We start from the raw sequence: 19,545 nt of genomic DNA, 5'->3' as shown, positions 1-19,545 counted from the left end.
TCTCCGGCTCTCTCTCAGTCTGTCTCTGTCTCTCTCTGTCTCTGTCTCTGTCTGTCTCTCTCTCTCTCTCTCTCTCTCTCTCTCTCTCTCTGACCTCAACATGTTTTAGTCTCCAATGTTCGTAAAAGTATTAGTTCCTATGATCCAATAATCAATGCCCCCCCCCCCTCCTCCCCGTCGCTCCATGACAGAATAGCCCCTCATCATGTGCATCATTTTCATGAAAGTATTTGTTCCAATAACCCATATCTGCTTTTTGCAGAGACCTTAGTTAGAACATAACTGCTCTCGGTAAACCGCTTTCCAATATTCTTGTTCGATGAACCGCCAAGTACCACCCAACTTTCCCTCAGTTATTTCCACTTCACAACCACCTACACTAGACCCTCTATAGCTTTCCTTTATGTGGGGAACGTATGGGGTGAATGAGGGTGGCATTTCTCCACTCCCTTCGTGGTTACCCAGATGCTACCCACACGGGACCCAGATCGGCTAACTGGGCCCCAGAAGACATGTGTAAAATAACAAGGGGCCGATATGGGGCTCACATGCGGTACTGGTAGGGTCGATAGTCCAAGCTTTAGCAAGCTTTCTTGGCCTTTGAAGCAAAGCAAAGCACGTGGGGTGGACTCTCGCGAGAGCTGCGGAGACTCGGTGTACTGAGTTCTCGCGATAATTGAAGCCTAACAAAGAGAATGCAGTACGAATGTCTCGTGAGAGCTTTTCAAATTCCGAAAATGTCTCCACTCACCTAATGGGTCATCTAGTAAGTCCACTTCCATGTCCACAAAGACTGTCTCAAACTCGTGGTAGACTTGACGTCTGTACACTCCCCTGATGTCCCGCATCTGTTGGTCCGTCAGGTCGCTGGTGTTGATGTAGGCCAGGTTGGTGTTGACGTCGTAGATGACGTGGGGCGGAGCGTGCAGGGAATCATACGTGACGTTGTTGAAATACCACGTGTAGGCCAGAGGGTAGAGGTTGTCAGACGTGGCCACCACGGTCAGGTCTACAATGTCGCCTTTTTTGTCTATCGACTGCTTTGCTGCCGGTCTGGTGATGATTTGTATCGGCACTGGAACGAAATGCAAGAAAGAATGGCGTCCTGTTTCTTAAAACCTGACGCGTTTTATCTTACTTAAAAGGGTCAAGATTTGTTTCCCAATCTGCAAGCATTATATACTTCTTGTTTCTGTCGCATATCTTTTAGAACTTCAAGCAGAACGGTCATACTTGTCTGCGTCCCCGTTGGCCATGATACGTTGTGGTTATAAGCAAGGTTGAATGGGTCTTTGAGATTACCTTTGACCTCCAAATGATTAACAACTTGGACTTGATAACTAGGCCCTACCACCATGGTTTTTATAGTCACCCGACGCTTTATAAATGAAAGCTCGTAAAAATGATGACAAGTTGTGTCAACTCAATCTCCGTCAAGGTCGCCAGATTTTGCTTTTGCAGGACCAGATTGATCGGTTCAGCTCGGCCAAAGTCAGGTCACTTTGGCCAGAGATACTGTAGCAAGGGGACACAATAGATGAACTCCGGAAATAACTCTGTCGAGTTTGTGTGGGTTGTGAAAGAGTGAATACTCTTGCTGTTTAGTGAGGCAAACTTTCTACACGTGCTCCTTGTCCACAAGTCTCCATCTCGCTATAGTGACTCAGTGCCGGACCCAGGGGGGGGGGGGGGGTTCCAGGGGTTCCGGAACCCCACCCCTGGAAAAAGCATGTACCTTGCTTTGAGTGTTTTTTTTGTTTTGTTTTTTTTTAAATAAATTTTGTGTGTGTCTCTAACAAATTTTATTCAATGTGAAATCCGATGAGAAAAAGGTACCCCCCCCCCCCCCCTACCCCACAATGCTGCTCTTAACCCTCAAAACAAGGCCCAGAATGCACCAGATTGCACAGATTTTAACCGTTTTTCAAAAAATTTCCGGGGGAACTTCGCTGATTTGCCCCCCCAAAAAAGGAGGAACCCCCTCCTTACAACTCATTTGGTCCGGCCCTGTGACTGGCCTATATTGTCACGTGTAGAGAGTTTGACTCACTAAAAGCAAGAGTATTCATTCTTTCACATCCCATACAAACTCGACAGAGTTATTTCCTGAATTCTTCTATTCCCACAAAACGGGAGACTACTCACGAATGACGTTGAGGCAGCCTTCACCGTACGAATCACCCACACTGTTGCCGACGTAGCACTGGAAGCAGGCGATGTCCGCGTTCTTCCTCGTGGCCTTCACCGTCAGGACGCGGCGACCCTCAGAAAACTCGTACTTGTTGGGGTCTGTAATATGAGGAAAAGGTGTCTGTTGTTGTTGTTGTTGTTGTTGTTGTTGTTGTTGTTGTTGTTGTTGATGTCGTTTTTGTTGTTGTTGATGTTGCTGTTGTTGTTAATATTGTTTTTGTTGCTGTTGTTGATTTTGTTGTTTTTGTTGTTGTCGTTGTTTTCGTTGTTGCTGTTGCTGTTGTTGTTGTTGTTGTTGTTAATAGTGGTGATGGTAGTGGTGTGTGTGTGTGTGTGTGTGTGTGTGTGTGTGTGTGTGTGTGTGTGTGTGTGTGTGTGTGTGTGTGTGTGTGTACGGTCATTTCGAAAGGCTAATGACCAAATAATTTAACGTATTTATTACTTCCTTTCATATCAAGATTTATGGAACTCTTTATAAACATTTAATTTGAAACGCTGCTGGTCTGCTATTGAATCTAGACATGAACATCTCTACAGAAATAACAAAATTGAGCTAGAAAAAAATCCTTTCAGCTCCACCAGCAAGTTGAGAAGAACGGAGGGGTACAAGGGGGATGGGGCCTGGCATTATTTGTTCTGCAACAAAATATACTGACCGTAACCACTATTCATGGATATGCCGTTCCGACGCCACCTGGGGGGATCAGGGGGGACCTCGCCGACAGCTGACCTTGCCTGACAGTGAAACACGGCGTCCTGGCCTTGAGGGACAGTGGTGGATTGCAGTGGCTCCACCCAGATGGGCGCGGCTGTAGCAGGAACAAACGTGTCAACAATTATCTGTCAAAATGCTTATGCAAATTCATGCAAATGTATTCAAAAACTTGAGGGTGATCTGGGCAAGGTTTTGTATGTTTTTAATCTTGCTTTTTTCATAAACACGAACGACTGTCTGCTGACATAAAATGAAAGATTTGTTGATTTAATTAACCCCTTGACTGCTAGAAGAATCTAAATTTATTTAAGATATGGATAAAACATACAACGTATAGCGATTATCCCACAACTGATGAAACGGTCTCTAGGGGAGGCAATCCTCTTGATGTAATCCAAAGACCAATGTACAGCAGTTGTTTTCCTTGTCAGAGTATTGACCTTTTGTTTATCTAGCAAACTATGTATCTGCTATTTACCCATTTACCCAAAGTCGAGGGGTTAATTAATATAGTTACTGAGAATTTTCAAGTTAATCGTTGCAGGTGTGTGTCTCTTGGACTTCTTTGAAGTTACAGTTCTAAGCAAAACTTCTCCTACGTGTTTTCTTAAATTCTCACTCACTGCTTACTGATACCGTAACCCGCCTGGGTCGTAGGGGCACAGCACTGACTAGCGCTGCACTATAGCTGTCTCAGCCTCTGCCGGTTGTGAGCAATCCAGGTTTCCCAATTGCTTCGTTTCCGGCCGATTTATGTGGAGCACGTGATGCGCACAAAAAATGATTGGCGGTCTAGAAGTGTCGTCTGCGCAATGATCGCACTACATTGGGTGTGCACGTTAAAGATCCCAGGATTGACAAAAGGGTCTTTCCTGGCAAAATTGCTTAGGCACAGTTAATAATTGTCTACCTATACCCGTGTGACTTGGAATAATAGGCCGTGAAAGGTAAATATGCGCCGAAATGGCTGCAATCTACTGGCCGTATAAAATTTCATCTCACACGGCATCACTGCAGAGCGCCTAGAACTGTACCCACGGAATATGCGCGATATAAGACTCATTGATTGATTGATTGATTGATTGACCGCCAAGGACGACCGCGCACGTTGTGATACGTCATTCGTTAGACCTCAGTATTCTACGTTTTTGCGAAGCATTTCCCAGTCCACTCTGCGATGTTGTCTGTCTCCTCTTCCTGCGCGCCGTACCGTGGAGGGTGGTCTAAGAGAGCCCGTGTGATGTTATGGTTTACTGTTATAGAAAGGGAAGATACTCTCAGTAAGCACAATATAACAGTATCCGCTATAGCTCAGAGGTACTGGGTTCCTGGTGTTTCACAGGTATCATGGATATCATTACAGCCCGCCTTTCTTGTAACATGGCCATACCATCTCAGCTTCCTCTTCTTGACAGTCAGTGGTCAACTGGTCTTCATAGTGATCCACGTGCTGAGCGATGGTTCTGCGGACTTCCTCATTCGCAATGTTTTCTTAATGACTGTGTCTTTAAACGTACCTGTGACATTGAGCTGCATGGTTGCCCGGGTGGAGCCCAGTGTGTTGGAGCCCTGGCAGGTGTAGAGCTTGTCGTCTGCTTCTCTCAGAGAGTCGATCAGCAACACGCGGCCAGAATTCTCTATTGTGTAGCGGCCCCGGCCACTGACGATCGGGTTGTTGGCGTTGTCGAACCACGCCACGCTCGGCGTTTCATCGCCAGGGACGTTGACACTGAAACACACCGTGAGTTTTGTATGCTTAGCTTGTCCTTAATGAAGCACGAAGTCGAATTTGAGAAGAATTTTGTAACAAATATGTGACCCTCCACCACGGAATGAGTCGCATGTCACCTTTGCATAATTTTAATATTTTTACATAATAAAGAGTTTTTTATGCTCTATCCAGTGGTGAAAACCGTTTTAGAAAAGAGCGAAAACTGTTTGAGTTATAAGCCTGTAACTAAGGTGACCCTCACACTGTTACCAGACACTCCCCGGACTTATATTAAGCCTAGCGCAGAACCGCGCGAGGTGACATGCGACTCATTTCGTGGTGGAGGGTCACATATGGTGTGTTTTGCTCCATGAAGCCAACTTCGTGAAGCAAACTTCGCGAAATGGACTTCGCCCCATTAACAACAGGCTTTATGGTTGATAGCATTTACTTAATGGTTGTCGGGATTGTACTTGAGAAACGACATTGGTTAAAAGAACCATGACCTCTCTTCTAATGAAAATAACCTGACCTCAAAATCATAACAAGGTTCGGGAAAACGTCACATTGCGAATTATGCCCTCATGTCAAAATTCTGTCATTTCTGCATGTTTCAGGAGAAATTGAACAGAAATTTCGAGGACAAATTTTGTCTCGGTGGCTTATAAATGATAAATTACGTGTAAGGTCACCGCCAGGCTGTTCGTGTATTGGTATCGTATATCATTAAAGGGCGAATAAAGGATATGTTTGGTCGTTTGCTTTTGTGTTGTTTGTAATATCCCTATCACTGCTAATCTAAAACTGATTGAAGGAAAATTCTTCACGAGACAAATCACACTTTGCTTTGCAAGATTAAACAATAGAGCACATACGTATTTTTCAGAATAGCTGTAACTTTTTCAGATTAAAGCTTGAAGCTTTCATAAATACCTGAAAGAGAGGGCTATATATTTGCAACAACAATGACGACTGTAAAGGATTGATTCTTTTAGCTCATTAGAACACGCGAGTGCCGAGACTACTAGATAATCACGTCACGCGGGTCCGAGATTACCGAGACTATCTACGTCAGAAAGATGTACGTCATTTCTTTCAGCCACAATTCTTTCTTTTATTGTAGAAATGTCGTGTCTGATCTAATTATTTCAACTTGTAGTTCTTAGCGACGAATTGTTTATACAACCAAGTGTTTGTACATCGCTAAGCAACTACGTAGATACAGAAACGCCGGAAGTAGAAGAATAGGCCGTTGAGATCAACAGACCAGGCAAGTCGGAGAGCAGACGTTATTAACGCTGCAGAGAAGGAAGCCATTAACCCAGAGGGAGAACCGTTTCGCCGTCTTGGAGGGTAATTAGTTAGTCGTGGATTTCGATCGAGAACGAACCAGATGATATCATATTCATTGGTCACAGAGAATGCGTGTAGATGTGTTCTTTCTTCAATTAGTTTTGTCGTAGAATTAGTAGAATGAATATTGATAGGGTTGTCATTTAGGGTCAACCTTGTGTAAGACCGGGAAGCCATTAAAGAAATTATAATTCATGCTGTTGATTTCTGTTCTAAATTTCCTTGGACAATATCAACCGATTGTAATTGTAGTAAAAATATGGGATTTTAGTCTTAAGAAAGAAAAAATCCGCACAACAACGACGACGACAACAGCAACAATAACGACAACAACAACGACGACGGCCACGACGACAATAGCACCACCAACAACATCATCACCACCACCATCACCCCCATCACCGATTACCAACAACAACAGCAACAACAACACCAACAACACCAACACTCACTATCCACTGAAGACGCACTCCAGGCGACCTCTGTCGTTTGCTTTAAAGGTCAAGGCCGCCTGCCCGTTGGTTTCCGTGGAGAATTGCAGGATTGGTCTGGCCTCTGGCACTGGAACATAGAACGAGCGAATGCTTCTAGTTATAGCAGGGGATCCACTTGGAGAGTAGCTTTGGTACAGTAAGTTGTTTCAGTGTGTTAGCCCCCTCCCTCTCATCCCATGCTGTCTGTCTGTCCGTGAGTCTGACTGTCGGTCTGTATTTCTGACTCTCTCTCACCCTCACACACTCGCTCTCTCTCTCTCTCTCTCTCTCTCTCTCTCTCTCTCTCTCTCTCTCTCTCTCTCTCTCTCTTTCTCTCTCTCTCTTTCTTTCTTTCTCTCTCTCCCTGCCCGTTTGTCTCTTTGTCTGTGTGTGTAGCCAATACACACGATCATTTCTCATGCCAAGGTTAGTGTGACAAAACATCTGCCTCATAATTTTATCAAACCAAGGCTCTCATGTTGAAGACAGTTTTACGAAGTGTGCCAGTGCAGAAAGGTCCACATAGCGACTATACGCCTGGGACGACCCCATCAAGATACACCTGTCTATCTTCTCACCTGAACTGACTGCGGACACGGTCAGTTGGTGTCGTCGTCCAGTCTGGATATTGCCGACCAGCACGTTGGTCACGGCACACGCGTACCCGGGCTGCGTGTCATGTGTCTGTGCGTAGGTAAAGTGCAGCGTGCCTGCACACACGTTGGGTGACCGGTGTTAACCAGAGAAGGACCTCATTAGTTTATCTCATTAGTTTATCTCAAGGAGAAAAAAGATTCAATACTGATGGCCAGTTTGAAACGGAGAATGACCTCAGCGTGGTAGAACTCTAGACCTCTCAGCACAGGTATGACATACATAGCAGATCTATGTGAAGCAATGGACGGGACTCGTATATATATGTGTGTGTGTGTGTGTGTGTGTGTGTGTGTGTGTGTGTGTGTGTGTGTGTGTGTGTGTGTGTGTGTGTGTGTGTGTGTGTGCGTGCGTGCGTGCGTGCATGAGTGCGTGTGTGCTTACTTACGTACGTACGTACGTGCGTGTGTGCGTGTATCGGTTTATCTGTATGTGCGCGTTAACACATGTGCTTGTTTGTGCATGCTGAGAAACTACAGAACATTGACCTGTGTTGTCTATGAAGATCCTCTCGTCGTCCAGTACCTCCTGGAACTCGACGTCCACGTTCTTGAACCACTTAAAGAGACTGGGTCCGATGGACTGGGGCCGGTTGTCGTCACACCTAATGGACACATACTCTCCCTCCTTCGCTGCTATCTGTTCCCCAGGCTCCTTGTTTTGCCAGTTGTCCAGTCCTGAGACAGGAAACATGTTTTGCACAGACAGTCATAAAAACGTTTCTTTGAAGTAACATATTCCATCTTTTTTATTTTATCGTTCAAATGGTGTCCTGTATTAAGGTCAAGCTACCAAGTAGTGGAATGAACACACCTGTTGCTTTAAAAAAACCACAACAATAAATGCACCATTGATGTTATCTGTGTGGTATGGCCACATATCTATCTGCTATGGCCCAGTCTTCGACACGATGGACATGCCACAGCCAAAGTCCCAGCTAGTGCTCGGAAACTGCAAACACACGCATGCCGGAGAAAGAAAGCAGAACAAAAATCGGCGGCACGACTTGTTAATTACCAAGAGATTTCTCTGGGAAAGACAGCCTTGATATTTCTTCTCAAAATTCCACATGAACAATAATACAAAGCTTACAAAAATCAAGACGCGTAATAGTCTGTCAAAACATTTAGTCAATATGCCGGTGTAACACGATAAAATTACTCCCACGAGATTTTTGCTCCGGAGTAAACATTTCGTACGAAAAAGTTACTCCCTTTACGAAAAAAGCACTCCCCCATTACACGAGAAAATTACTCCCCAAGACAGGTGAGTTCCGAGTGAACATTTCGTACAAAAATGTTACTCCCCTGACGAATAAATAACGAATAAATTACTTCACCCCAACACAAGCAATTTAACTTCCCATGCCAGGTGTACGAAATTTTTACTCCCTTGTCCCCTGTTAGTCTTGGTGGTGGTAGGGGTGGAAGGAGGGTAGCGCGACATTCGTGTGCGCGAGATCACTTATATTGGCATTATCCCTTCGCCCGCACCCCATTTTTGCGTACAAGATTTTTTCTGGAAGTAAACAAAATGGGGAGTAAAAATTTCGTGGAGGGAGTATTTTTTTCGTGCCTTGGGGAGTTCTTTTCTCGTACGAAAAGTGTACTCGGAGTAAGAATTTCGTACGAAATATTTACTCCGGAGTACATTTTTCGTGGAGTAAAAATGTCGTGTTACACCGGCCAACAAGAATAACATTGGACAAACTGGATGTTTTCTCACCAAAACTAACCTCCTATCTCTATATATTCCCGGCTAACCCTAACCCTAGCCCTAACAAAAGACAAGAAAGGTTAACTTTTGGAAGGTTTAATTCAGGACACAACACAACATTCACTAGATTCTCGACCTTATGGGCAGAATATACCTGCGCAGTTTCAGCGGCACAGACGACGCACTGCCTATTATTTATGCCGCGATAGGGATTATGACGAGTACTTGGCCTGTTTTCCTTTCATGCAACGTGTAGCGGGCTGGGATACTCTGCAGTGCGTCGTCGGTCCTGCTGAAGTTACATATGTGAGCGGAGCCCCTAACGGCCTTTGAAGTTGACAAACAAGAAACAAAGAAATGACGCTGTGTCTTATTTCAGAATGTCTCCAAGATGGTCACGAGGAGCAATGACTTTTTTATTTTTGTTTTTGTATTCTTTTTTTTCCGATTTGGACGTGAGCAGTCTATATGTTATGAATTCCAGCAGTAGACTCAGTCAAATATTTAACTAAATGTAAAAATGTGAAAATAAAAATAAATCGGTACTCACCAACACAAAGACAGCAGAAAGACAAGGTCGAATTATTGGCCATGGAGGCTTCTTGGGGACAACGAATACCACAGCGACTTTTCGTTTTGCTTTTGCCTTTTGTTTTCCTGTGTATTTAATGCTGCGTCGCTCACAAGAAATAACGGGTTTAGGTGTGACGAAAACAAGAACAGGGCCTGAGTACGGTGATAAATGCAAGACTTATTTTACAACCATTTGAAAAATACATACATCCCCCGTGGCTGCCCGCATAACGAAATCGTTTTTCTCGTGTTTTTAACTTGCCAGTGTTACAGCACATAGCATAGTCGGTCCCGCACTTTGCTTTGTGTACATCACGTGGCCACCCAAACACCCGCACAACGCAACATTTTCACGAGAAAAACACGTTTATTTGTTTGCTTTGTCTGTATTACACATTTCTATTTACATTTACCACTCACACACCAAATTGTATACTTTAGTTTGCAAGTAAATCGTTATCACACAAAATAACGTTAGCACGAGACGAACAGAGATCTCAGAGATCGTCTGCTTCTCAACTGTTTCGCGCAAATCGTGTAATATCTATTTTTGCGGAAACCTCCCGAAGAAATGCAATCTCAGCGGCTTCCACCTGCAACATAGTCGTGCTTATTTGGAATGTGACGTCCTGTTCTTCGTCAGTCACACCTATCTCGAAAACTAAGCGTCGCACAGAACCAGCGCCCTTCCATTAATTCGTTGTCCTGAAGAAGCCTCCACAGGCGCAAATTCCACTTTGTCTTTGGTTGGTGAGTACCGATTTCTTTTGTTTTTCAAATGTGTTTTCACCCACAGTCATCTTGGGGTAATCTTGAACTTTAGCGTGTTAAATTCATAGGTCAGTATTCAGTGACATTCTTGACTTATTTTTGATACAAGTCCATGTAAGCAAGCCAAAGAACATTTGTCGTGAAATTAATTGACGGATTGAGCTCCAAACTTAAGCATAATTAATTAATGTGGTTGTTCAATCGACGCAAATGCACCGAAAATGGCGTACGTTGTCAACCATGGGACATCATTTACACGAAAGAGTTGTCTCCCTTTGCCCGCTCATACGGATAATTCCTTCTTTGACCCATGTAAACGAAATGCATTCGTACAGTTCATCGGAGTTCATTCCGTAACTTCAAAGGGATCTAAAATGACTTGTTATGATTACAAGTGCTGATTCTACAAATTTGGAGACTTAAATGCCTCTGAATTATGAGCTATGAGTTTAACACGCTAAAGTTCAAGATTACCCATCTTGGTGTTTAGATTTAAACGTCAAAAGACGGAACTCACGTGCCGCCCTGACTTCCACGCTGTGTGAGATGGACAGCGCGGAGACGCCGTTAGGGAACGTGGTCCTGGCGCGACAGCTGAAGTAGCCTTGGATGGCCGTGGTGGGCTTTCTGATGGTCAGTGCTCCTGTCGTGTGGTCAACCGTGATGTCGCCCAGCTGAGGTTGGATCGGCATCGCGTTGTAGTACCAGTCGTAGCTGTGGACAGTTGTAACATTTTTTGGACACACAATAAGTGGACAATTTTGGGAGGGGGTGGTAAAGTTCGTTGTCACTCACCTGATAACGTCAATTTCAACTTTTAAAAATCAAAGCAAAGTAACCACAGCGAATTTTCTTAACCTCACAATAAGCGGGTAGAAACGTAAACAGATCATTATGCGCCGTGTTGCATTGTGAGTAGTATTACATCAAAAATGACAGTAGGTAGCATAGTGAACAGTGACTCTCCGAGGAGACAGACAGACAAAAATACTACATGGCTTGCTGTGTCGAACCAGATTTACACAAGTTGCTGTTTTAAATATTGAACTGCGAGCGACGGGCGCAGTGGCGTGATGGTAAGACGTCGGCCTCCTAATCGGGAGGTCGTGAGTTCGAATCTCGGTCGCTGCCGCCTGGTGGGTTAAGAGTGGAGATTTTTCCGATCTCCCAGGTCAACTTATGTGCAGACCTGCTAGTGAATTAACCTCCTTCGTGTGTACACGCAAGCACAAGACCAAGTGCGCACGGAAAAGATCCTGTAATCAATGTCAGAGTTCGGTGGGTTATGGAAACACGAAAATACCAGCATGCCTCACTCAAAATCGGCGTATGCTGCCTGAATGGCGGGGTAGAAACGGTCATACACGTACTAAAAACATGAGCGAACGTGGGAGTCTAAGAAGAAGAACTCTGGTGGGCACTGCAAGCCATGTAGTATTGTTTATCCTACACACTGCAAGCCATGTAGTATTGTTTATCCTACACACTGCAAGCCATGTAGTATTGTTTATCCTACACACTGCAAGCCATGTAGTATTGTTTATCCTACACACTGCAAGTCATGTAGTATTGTTTATCCTACATACTGCAAGCCATGTAGTATTGTTTATCCTACATACTGTACTTGCGTGCCTTCTGCTAAAATCCCAGAGTATATAAATATACGCTTTTGATGGAACCTCGATCTCTTCGAAAGTCCCGTGCACTATTGCAGCACGACATCACCATAGAAAGTATAGCGTGACGTGTTAGTTCTAAACATTCTTCCAAGGGTAACAGCACGCTCAAAAATGTTTCTAGAATGACGTTTAATTGTCTCAGTGACGTAGAGGTTACATGCCGAGTCTCAGTGATTATCAAAAATAATGGTCGAAGTTCGCGGTCATGAAAAAGCTCGCTTGTCGAAGTTAGCGGATCATGAAAAATGCGAGCTTCAGCGAGCTTTTTCATGACCGCGAACTGAGACCATTATTATTGATAATCACTGAGACGAGGTATGTAACCTCTTTATCCCTCCTTTCTTCAGTTATTCAAAGAAAAGAGGAGTTTTTGTGCGAAAGTTTGATCGAATCATATTCACCCAACCAGTCTACCTGCGCAGGCGATCGATTAATGCGCGGTTGAATAGTTCCGTGCAAATCATTCAATTTTGTTAACACTTCTTGTCAGTTTCCATGTTTTGAACTAAAATCAAGTACACAGTTATGTTGTCATTCTGCTGTGGCGGTAAAGGCAGATAGTGTGTGTTCTGTTCATGTTTTGGTATCGCTCAGGAAATGTTCTTTCCTCGAATGTGACTAGCAGACGAAGTTTTACACCCGTGTTCCAACGCTAAAAACTGTATGAAGTTTAGTTTTCTGGGGCAAAATAGTGTATGAAACCGCTGCATGTTCTTCAAGTTGATTAAATGTTTGTAATTGATTGCGTGTGATCTGTTTATAAATGAAATATTGTTGAAAACTGACCGTCGGATTGCAGTCTTGTAGATGCAGCCGAAATCTGGAAGGGGAACTACTCGTGTCGCTAGACAAAGTATGAGAGTTACTTTTCCTTGGAATCTTGCTAGCGATAAACGATTGTGCACGGCAGATCTGAATTCAGAAAACAACCAAACTCATGGATTTTATATTGAGATTCATGTGTTCAAGCCTGTAGTTGCTGGTTTAAATGCGGTATGGTTGTATTGTTTGCTCCAGAAATGTATATTTTGTACATTAGAGTGTTCTGAACTTTTGAGTCGCAAAAAGTAGATCCACAATGTGTACAGTCTCTACCCATGAGCTATCGAGGATTCAGGCCCGTTGTTGGGTAAGTGATTTTGGTTGTTGGGTAAGTTACCGAAAAATAACTAGCCCTACAAGTTTACAGAGAGAAAGAAGCAGAGGGGGGGATAATGTGGCATTATAAGCAGTGGAAAGTCAGGTTCCTGCCAGACTTGTTTGACACGACCTTATTAACATGATATACACACGTGTGGTTTGAACGATATTGTTATCTCATGAGTGGTCTCTCTTACGTATGTAGGATAAAGATAGATAGATAAATAGACAGATAGCCAGGCAGGCAGACAGACAGACAGACAGACGAAGTCTACTAACAGACCTATGTAACGTCTTACCTTGGCAATGGCCTTCCAGTCGCAGAGCAGTTGAGAAATATGTCGTTGTTGGCATTGTTGGGAAGAAAGAACTCTTGACGAGGCGTCGCTGGCTTGCTGATTCTTGGCGGCTGTCGGACTAGATAGAACATACAATTATATTATTGTTTTATATATTTACGGAATTAAAATGCATATAGTTATGAAAACAACACAAGCCTACGTCTTATAATGGCTGTCGAGCTTCTTGCCGAGAAGACCACTTTCTTTGTTTCTTTTAGTTTGCTTAACCGCTATATATTTAACATCTTATTGGTATTTTACGTGGGTGCTATGTAATGAGACTTCTTTTGTCCATGGTTATTATACGTTATTTGCGTTTTTGACCAAAATATGACATTTTACACAGATCGAGACAGTCATTGTTCTCCGAGACCGCCATAGCGGTCGAGGTGAACAATGACTGTCGAGATTTGTGTAAAATGTCATATTTTGGTCAAAAACGCAAATAACATTTATGTATCGATCGAATTCCTTTCAGGTACTGACTTTGTTGTTGTTTTGACGATTGAATGAGCACACACACATGCAATCAAACATACACACCAAGAACACCTGTTTACACCAAACCAGTGATGTACATTTTTCTAGCAGCCTTTAGGACAATTGTCCTGAAGACTGAAAATCAATAGGACACAGTGTCCTGAGATTGCAATTTAAATAGGACAAAAACACGACTCATAAAACCGCATTTAAAAAGATTTTTCAGTTTAAATTCTTCCACCCTCCGCGACTGTCATGACTAGATACTCAAAGGATTGAATCACATTTCAAAGTTATTTGAACAGTTGTCGGTTTTTTTTCACTGCCCATCTGTGGACAATGTTTTTCAGGTAGGCATCTGACCGTTCTGCGGGTCCCTCAAGTTTTGCTTTCAGGATCATGTCCTGGGTTTTGACACACAATCGGTTTCTTCGAGCCGTACACACCAAGTTCTGTGCACTGAATCCTCTCTCAACGATTTATTGCTGAGCCAATGAATGCACTCGAGGCACCATATGGGTTCGGTTTTCTTTTTTTCTTCTTGATCCAACTTGAGGATAAATTAATTCAAAGAATCAGATCCCATATGGTGCCTCGTTCACTCAACAAACTGGTCACACGCAGTGCATACTTTCGCTTGGCAAAACCGAAACCAGCTTTCCTCACGCAGTGTTTACTTTCGCTTGGTAAAACCGAAACAAGCTTTCCTCAGTCTTGAAAATTGAACAGTCCGCATGTCCGCTTCATTGTCAAAAACGATCCTACCCTTGACCACTTCTTCTGTAGGTTAATCGGACCTGTGTCCTGCTGGGGTTAAAGCTATAGGTCCTGGGGAAATTGGATCGGTCAGAGACCGGAGACCGACTAAAATGTACATCACTGCCAAACACATACACTTCAATGCGCCACAAAATTAGTGCAACTTCAAAAGTTTATTTAACTCCTTCAATAAACATTAGAATATTTGATTATCGCAACATTTTGTTCAGAACATAATCAAAGGAACGGAGCATTCATGAACATCAAATAAAACACCAATTAAATTTCTACATCTCTTTGCACCGTCAGTGTCAGTAACTGTTGTACACACTTGTCGTCACCCTGTCTCGCGATCAAGACTGGACGAGTTCATTGAGTTAGCTTGTGGGGTTAACAGCAGAGACAATCAACACGTTTGGTCTTATTTTGTTATTGTGATGTTCAAGTTGTTTATGGTACAGTTGTGGAAAGTAGGCAGAACTTGCATTGTCGTGGATGATGGCATATCAGGTTCATTTTCTGCACTGAGGAAGAAATTCATATCTTCAAAGGACATGTCGAAACTACTTGCCCCGCGCATATCGACTCGGCCGGTGGCTGTGTGTGCGACGAGAGGGGTTTGAATTTGGCCGCGGCAAAACTTGGAGTTGTGTGTTGCCTGCAATATGCTGATGGAGGGTGTCTCCCATGTTCATATTTTGTTCAGCTGAAGTGTGTTGGTATTCGATCGGAGTTAAAAGTCGTCTTTTGTTTTCAATTTCTTTCCGAGATAGATCTGCAAATCGCTTCATTTGTACAGTTTGGCAGACGTGTATTATGATCTGTGGGTTAATCCGCGTGTCCCAAATATGAAGTAAGTAGTTCCTTTGAAGTTTCGGTTAACCTGAAACGCCCAAATATGAAGTTTTGTAGGCCTCTGACGTCACATGGCTCAAAGAAGGGAAATCCAATGTCCAATCGATACATACGGTTTTTCATCTGCTTCAACTAGTTTCATGTGTGATTTTTAATGTCAAATAATGTTCTTCCTCATATTTACAAAGCGGCAGAAAACTCATTTTGTGCGGTGAACGTCGCTGTGTGAGAACGTGTTATTGTTATAATTGATATATCCCCTGAAAGATCCCAACCCTAACACTTGCCAGTAACTCAAAATGTGTGTAAACGACAGCTGTCGTCCGCTACCTGATACCATTGTGCGTGTAGGCCATGAGGACGTGACATGTACAGGTACAGCCGTAAATGTGTTTTGCAATACATGTATACAGAATACTGACTATGTGTGCACATTGTAGTGTATGATGTCTAACATGGATACGAAGTCTTAAAGAGCTCGAGAGAGGGAGAGGGGGTGGAGGGAGGGAGAGAAGGAAAACGCGCGCGCGAGGGAGAGAGAGAGAGAGAGAGAGAAAGAGAGAGAGAGAGAAAGAGAGAGAGAATCAGAGACAGAGAAGGAGACAGACAGACAGACAGACAGACAGGCAAACACAGACAGACAGACAGGCAAACACAGACAGACAGACAGACAGGCAAACACAGACAGACAGACACAGACAGACGGACAGACAGACAGACAGACAGGCAAACACAGACAGACAGACAGAGACAGACAGAGAGTCAGACAAACAGACAGACAGACACGGACACAGTGAAATAGACAGACACTGAAACAGACAGACAGACTGACAGACATAGTTACTGTGATGTTCTTAACTACACTTTAATATGGAATGTATGCATGTATGTATGTATGTATGTATGTATGTATGTAGGTATGTATGTAGGTATGTATGTAGGTATGTATGTATGCATGTGTGTTGGTGTGTCGGTGTGTCAGGTGTGCAAGAAAAAAGGTTGTTTTTTTTATCATGGGTTTTATGAATTTTCTTCTCTTATTCTTTTATAATTATTAATTAATGACCTATATGTGCTGATGACCAATTTAATTTCCTTTGTTGGATCAATAAAATGTTATGAGTTATGAGTTATACACACAGACAAACACACGTGAGAGCGGTGGGAGGGTATCAAATAGAATCATTGCCTGTTACACAGTAACCTGAGGACGATTGAGCTTCTTCCCCGATTGAAGAGAATAATTATGGTTATATTGACGCCTGCCTTTTAGGGGTAGGGGTGGGGGGGGGGGAGCGAGTCTTAAACGACTATCTTGTGTCAGATTTATTTTTCAAACACCCTTATACATTTATTTTGCTGCGCGTGGGCGCATGGCTTGATACAACGAAGACGCCGGGCCTATCTCCATTCATTTTATCAGCACTTGCCACTGAAGGTCGTTAATATCTCAAAGGAGTTGTCAGCATAGAAGCAGAAACGAATTATTTAAGATTATTTAAAAATAAGAAAAAAGTATCAACGGGACGAACAAAATTATGAAACACTTCACCGGCATGATTGCATCCCGTCACACAGCGTGGTACTGTCGGTATCACCCGGTACCGGATTAGACGGCGCAGCTAAATAATTCTGGTTTTCGTTGTTGAGTGTGTTTTTTGTTTTTGTATTTTTTAAGCTTTTGTTAAAGGCCCGCTCTCTCTCTCTCTCTCTCGTAACCTGGACAGGTTTTTTTTACAACCCTCCACTTGGTCACATACCAAAAATGAACAGCCTGGGTGTTCTCTGTGCACAGTAATATTCTTTTTTAAAGAATCAATTTCGTAAGAAGCACTGGTGCCTTTTTCGGAAATTAATTCACACAAAAAGTCAGGATGTCGAGTTTTGGTATGTGACCAAGTGGAAGGATGGTCTTATCCAGCGTAAAAGCCAGGCCAGAAATGAGGCAGTAGGTGAACTGTTTGCACGATGCGGAGTGGGCCTTTAACAGGTTCCATCTGGAAATGTCAAGTTCTCTTGTTTTTGTTTGTTTGGTTGGTTGTTCAAATCTAAAACAGACACCTTATGGAGATATCTCTGCCTGGAACGACGCCACAATAAGGAATTGAAAGATTTTTAAAGAGTTTCTGCTCTCTTTTGAGTCAGTTTGTAGAAGATTGTGTGTGTAGCCGTGTGGGCGTTCAATCGTGCACGGTACGGGCAGGAGGGTTGAGCGTGTATTCACCCAGTGTATTCACCCAGTGTATTCACCCAGTGTATTCACCCAGTGTATTCACCCAGTGTATTCACCCAGTGTATTCACCCTGTGTATTCACCCAGTGTATTCACCCAGTGTATTAACCCAGTGTATTCACCCTGTGTATTCACCCAGTGTATTCACCATTTTGTGACATGTATTTTCAGTCCTTTAAATGATTATAACGTATATTAAATGGCAACTAGGATGTATTCTCTTTACTTTTTTCAGTATTATGCAAGTTAGATAATGATACAGACATGCAACAAAAACATAGTATTGATTTGTGTCTTTTTTTGTGTGTTAAGGCCAAAAGAAAAAAAATAGTCTGTTTACGGTATCCCCGACACAACAACATCAACAACGATATCAACAACAACAGTGACATCACGAATTACTAAACAACAACAACAGTGACATCACGAATTACTAAACAACAACAACAACACGATTTACAACAACAACACAAACAACATCAACACAAATTACAACAACAATAAGAATGACAACGCTATTTTAAAATGTTCGAAACAACAAAAGAAAAGGAAACTAGCAAAGTTTGAAGAGACCACCATAAGGCCAAAAAAAAAATTGTCTGTTTCTGGTAACATGGCTAAAAAAAATAGGGTCGGTAGGTCGGGATTTTTTATTTTTTATTTTTTTGTTACCCCAAATGTAGACCAATAAAACTAACTTTAAAAATCGCGCAGAGAGACTGGATTCACTATACATAGAGACAAGACACTCAACACATTTACAAATCGTCAGCGGACTTTCGTTTTCACACGTTTTTGTTGTTCATTTTCTCACCCTGTCCTTTACCACCAAAAAAAATAAAAAATTTTGAGTTTGGAAAAAAAAAGTTTAGGGTCGGCGCCGAAATTTAGGGTCGGTCGGGTGACCAGAAACAGACAATTTTTTTTTGGCCTAAGCCGAAGACTTGTGGCTGTCTTCACGTTATAATAATGTAAATTTCATGAACATGTAAAACAGAAAAATAAAACATTGTTTCGACCAAATAACAAACTGCACAAACACCAGGGACAGACAAATGTAAACAGGTGAAGGCAACGAAGAAGCCTTGTGTCAAACGCGGAGTGGCCGGGTGTAAGTTATTATGTTCAGGTCACCGCGACACAACACAACAAAACTCTTCTTTAGATAACCATGATAAATACCCATGGTAGAATAGGCGCATTGAAACAGGGACCTGAACTTGACGTCGACTTTTTTGGGGGTTGCCAAGAGGACAAAAGCCGCATGAAGCAATTAAGGCAAGGCAAGTGATAAAATATTCATTTCGTTAAACACCGTTGGGTTACATGAATCCTAACAGAAGAACAAAAGTAATTACATTAGTTAATATGTCGGCATGAAGAGTTAACATTGAAGTGAAATGTCTTCACCGAGCCTTAGTCCTGGCTGACCGAAACCCGTCGACGCGATCTGCACAGCTGTGTTTCGTTGTTTGTGAGCACACTATGAATCAAGATACTACCCAATATTGACGGACTGTGTGATGATATCTTCTGCTATGGTCTGTTGAGACAGTGATATCAAAATCTCGACCTCCGGTCTCGATTTTGATATCATGTCACTGTCAAAGCAGACCAATAGCAGAAGATATCATCACACAGTCAGTCAATGTTAGATATATTGCTAATTCTCTGGACATTTTGTATTTACTGTAAAGAAATTATAAAAGTATTTGTCTCAGTTTTGGCTGTTCCATATCCCTCCCTCTGATTATTTTTTTTTTCTCACTCTTTTCTTGTACTTTTCAGTATTTCAAAATGTCTTTTCTTTCAAAAAGTCTTTAGTCACTTGCTCAACTAAATTCTGGGATCATTACATTTTCATATATATTTGTTTGTTTTTAAATTTATGTGTTTTTGTTTT

The 19,545-nt window shown here is 42.6% G+C and overlaps 1 protein-coding gene across 2 annotated transcripts in view; it reads right to left on the bottom strand.

Annotated features, from left to right (window-relative positions):
* LOC138979401 (neural cell adhesion molecule L1-like) overlaps positions 1-19,545 on the bottom strand; it is a 35,179-nt gene that overhangs the window by 9,049 nt on the left and 6,585 nt on the right. For both annotated transcript variants that reach the window (XM_070352117.1, XM_070352118.1), the window contains exons 3-11: positions 13,275-13,392; positions 10,674-10,870; positions 7,585-7,773; positions 7,021-7,152; positions 6,422-6,530; positions 4,423-4,634; positions 2,847-2,999; positions 2,146-2,289; positions 752-1,075 (exon numbers count right to left, since the gene is read on the bottom strand). In XM_070352117.1, the coding sequence (XP_070208218.1) occupies positions 752-1,075; positions 2,146-2,289; positions 2,847-2,999; positions 4,423-4,634; positions 6,422-6,530; positions 7,021-7,152; positions 7,585-7,773; positions 10,674-10,870; positions 13,275-13,392 (1,578 nt within the window). The remainder of the gene's footprint in view (positions 1-751; positions 1,076-2,145; positions 2,290-2,846; positions 3,000-4,422; positions 4,635-6,421; positions 6,531-7,020; positions 7,153-7,584; positions 7,774-10,673; positions 10,871-13,274; positions 13,393-19,545) is intronic.

Source organism: Littorina saxatilis, linkage group LG11 (genome assembly GCF_037325665.1).
Source record: "Littorina saxatilis isolate snail1 linkage group LG11, US_GU_Lsax_2.0, whole genome shotgun sequence".
NCBI lineage: Eukaryota > Metazoa > Mollusca > Gastropoda > Littorinimorpha > Littorinidae > Littorina > Littorina saxatilis.
Note: the sequence above shows the minus strand (reverse complement) of the source record. Positions and strands in the feature narration are given on the sequence as shown.